At 41.9% G+C, this 3866-nt stretch overlaps 1 protein-coding gene across 1 annotated transcript; it reads right to left on the bottom strand.

Moving 5' to 3' along the window:
- Positions 1-2762: 2762 nt before the first annotated feature.
- Positions 2763-3379, bottom strand: LOC145802245 (uncharacterized). The gene is made up of 2 exons (XM_082894930.1): positions 3131-3379; positions 2763-3074 (listed from the first exon to the last, which is right to left on the bottom strand). Exons 1-2 carry the CDS (start codon positions 3377-3379, stop codon positions 2763-2765), a joined length of 561 nt encoding a protein of 186 aa, XP_082751056.1.
- Between the last annotated feature and the right edge of the window lie 487 nt (positions 3380-3866).

The raw sequence follows: 3866 nt of genomic DNA, 5'->3' as shown, positions 1-3866 counted from the left end.
CCTCAATACTAATAAAATACCACAATGGACCCAAATCCTTCATTTCAAATGTGCGGAAGAGATGTTGATTGACAACAAAGAGAGCAGAAGAGTAGAGCTAGTGATGATCATATCATCAACATATAATAAGATAGCAAAAAAACTAGCCGAGGTATGTCTCAAAAACAAAGCAGAGTTGGAAGCAGAAGAATGAAACCCAAGTGCAGTAATAGCAGTCTGAAAGCGATCATACCAAGCACAAGGAGATTGCTTCAAACCATACAGAGCACGGCAAAGATGGCAAACCTACCCAGAGGTGTGGGGAAGGCCAGGGGGTGGACGCAGGTAAACCTCCATAGTGAGATGACCATTAAGAAAAGCATTCTTAACGTCCATCTAATAGAGAGGCCAATGTCGAATAGCAACAACAGAAATCAACGTACGGACAGCAGTCATCTTGGGAATAGGGGCAAAGGTCTCCTCATAATCAATACCACACTCCAGAGAGAAACCCTTGGCAACCAGGCGAGCTTTGTATCACTCAAGAGAACCATCAGAATGAGTCTTGACTTTATAGACCCATTTGTAACCAACCAGATTCTTGCAAACAGGCAAAGGAACCAACACCTAAGTGTTGGTCTTCTGCAAGGCAAACAACTCATCCTCCATAGCTCGAACCCAATTGAGATCCTGACAAGCCTCCTTGTAAGATTAAGGTTTTGAAAAAGAATGAATAACAGACAAAAAAATATGATAAAAAGCAGAAAAACATGTATTAGACTAGCCCAACCTACTCAGAGGATGATGCTCTCGAGTAGGATATCGGTGTGCAGCAGGATCAGAGTCTTTAGAAGTAGAAGAAGCAATAATCGGGGCAAAGACAACTGGTGGATGGGGAGCCTTGCGACGAGAATAGGCTAACAACGAAGGAGGAGGAGGAGAAGCCGAAGGAGAGGTAGCCAGAGGTAAAGTAGGAGGAGAAGTAGGAATAGCCTCAGGGCAGTGGAGAGATACTCAATAGGAGTGGTGGAAGGTGGAAAAGATGGAACAAGCGCAGGAGGAACAGTGGAGATGTACTCATCAGACGAGACCTTAGAAGGAAATGGGTAATGTGAACCAAATCCTCTTTTAAAACTAGAGCAATGAGAGAGGAAAATTGAAAGTAAGATAGACGTTCAAAAAAGGCAATATGGCGAGAGACATAAAGGCAACGAGAGATAGGGTTATAATAGCAGTAGCCTTTCTAAGTAAGACTATAACTAAAAAAAAACACAGGATAGACCAGGCACTTAGTTTGGTCCTATCTTTACGAGGAATAAGGACAAAATAAGCAGACCCGAAAACACGCATGAGGGAATATTTAGGAGGTTGAGAATACAAAGCCTCATAAGGAGATCGTGTCTAGAGAGGAAGGGAGTTAACATGCGGTTGAGTAGAAAAGCAACAGTAAGAACTGCCTCACCCCAGAATGATGTCGAAACAGAGGCAGAGAGAAGAAGAGATTAAGCTGTCTCAAGGCAATAATGGTGTTTACACTCAACACGGCCATTTTGGACAGGTGTATCAATACAGGAAGTTTGATGAAGGGGTACCCAAATTAGCCAAATTCTCACAGAATTCGATTTTAAAGTATTCCCTACCGAAGTCAAACCGTAGCATTTTAATGGTAGCCCCAAACTGTGTAGTAATCATAGACTGAATGGTACGGTAGATCGGGTAAAAGTCAGATTTATGAGCCATAAGATACCCAGGTATAGCGGGTATAATCATCAACAAAGGACACATAGTATGCAGAACTCCCTTTAGTGAGAACAAGAGAAGGTCCCCAGACATCAGTATGGATAAAAGAAAAAGGGGAAAAAGAAATAAAAGAACTTTTATTAAAAGGTAAAGCTTTCATTTTAGTAAGTTTACACCCTTGACATTCATTAATTTGACTAGGAGAAACGTTACCCAACAATCCTGATTGAGCTAAAGGCCGTAAGCGGTCAATAGACAAATGACCGAAGTGAGAATGCCATAAATAAAACTGACTTGACTGAGAATCTAACTAAAAAGATGAAATTGCAACGAGAGAGGTAGATAGAGGAAGATGCAGGCTTTCCACCACATAGAGATCTCCAATTTTACGGCTAGTCCTAATCTACTTCTTGGACACCTGATCCTGCACACAACAGATAGAAGAAGAAAAGATAACATCAAAACCAAAAGTATCAAGCTGACTGATAGAAAGCAAGTTGTCAGATAGTTGAGGAACATAAAGAATAGAGGGAATAACAATAGTAGACACGACAAAGGGTAAAACAGACCCAATACATAAGACAGACATACCAGACCCATTACCAGTATTAATAGTAATAGGAAAATGAGGGGGGATACAGTTTTGGAGTAAGGAAATGTGGGGAATCATATGATGAGGCACCAGAATCAAAAAGCCAGACAGAAAATGGTATACCTGAAGAGGACCCAAGCAAACCTGAATGAAGAAAGATGAGAGCAGAGGCAAATGGGGATGGCTGAGAGGTGGACAAGAGATACTGAAGCTGAGCTATCTGGGCACTCAAGGAAGCCAAGTCAAGATCAGGAGCTGGAGTAGATACGGTATAAGCAGTAGGAGGTCGAAGAGTACTCGGAGCAGGACCTCGAAACTGTGTCTAAGGCAGTTGAGAAGACTAAGCAGACTGATGTCCCTTCTTGGGACAGCTGTACTTCCAATGGCTCTTTTGATGGCAAAAGGCACACTCATCAGAGGCTAGTGGCCCTTTCTTGGGCTTCACAGTAGCTTAAAGCTGATGAGGTGGTGGGGTCGACAATAGAGGAGGCTGAGTAAGAGCCAAGAAAGACAGAGTAAGACTGGCCATCTTAAGATAGGTTTCCTCGGAGTGGAGCTTACGAACAATAACATCTACAGAGGAAAAAGGAGACTGATGAAGGATACCACTACGAATAGCCTCATACTGAGGGGAAAGAGCCGTTAAGAATTGCACTAAACGATCCTGCTCCCGAAACTCAATATAAGCGTCTAGTGCCTTAAGACTAGATGGTTCTATGAGAGCCAATTGATCCCGAAGATCTGCCATCTCAATATAAAAATCCTGAATAGTTTAATCCCCGCTGAAGAGCACTCTAAATAGCCATTTCCAACTCATACCTTGGCAAAGTTGGATTGCTGATAAACACTATGTAAGTAATCCCACACCTCTTTGGCAGTGTTGTATTTAGAGAACGTCAAGCCGATACGATCATCCACAGAGTCATGGAACCAAGTCAAAACTTGGGTATTATCACAATCCCAAGTGCCACAGGAAGTCAGATATCCTTCTGTTTTCGGGTCCGATGGACGAGAAACAGAACCATAAACATAGCCCCATTTTTTTTTATCAAGAAAAAAATTCTTCATAACACTGGCCTAATAAGCATAATTGGCACAAGTGAGTATGCATTTGATGGCTTGGATTTTGGTGTGCGACATTGCGAAGATATGTAATCAAAATAAGAGGGGTCTAAACGAAAATTAAAGAGACAAGGTATGGTCAAAATGTAATAACTAGAGTTTTGACCAATCAAATAGATATATCGTAGATATATTGTACTATACATATCATAATATATATGATCACAATATCAAAATATCAGGGCAAAGGAGATACCAATCACTCGTGAGTCATAAGCAGAGCAAGAATTGTTGAGGCAACCAGTAGATGCGACGAGCACCAAGTGATCTGAGTCGCAAATCAAAGAGGACGAATCAGTGAACTAGACAACCACAATCAAAGACAGTCGCGAGTCAAAGAGGAGAGAGAAAAAGTCACAAAAGTCACGAACGACACGCTGGAGGAGAGTCCTTCAGTAAGAGAGAACCAGACAACCCAGACGACCTGCAATCG

This window comes from Camellia sinensis, chromosome 11, assembly GCF_055761805.1.
Source record: "Camellia sinensis isolate YWXY chromosome 11, ASM5576180v1, whole genome shotgun sequence".
NCBI lineage: Eukaryota > Viridiplantae > Streptophyta > Magnoliopsida > Ericales > Theaceae > Camellia > Camellia sinensis.
This window is presented reverse-complemented; position numbering and strand designations above follow the sequence as displayed.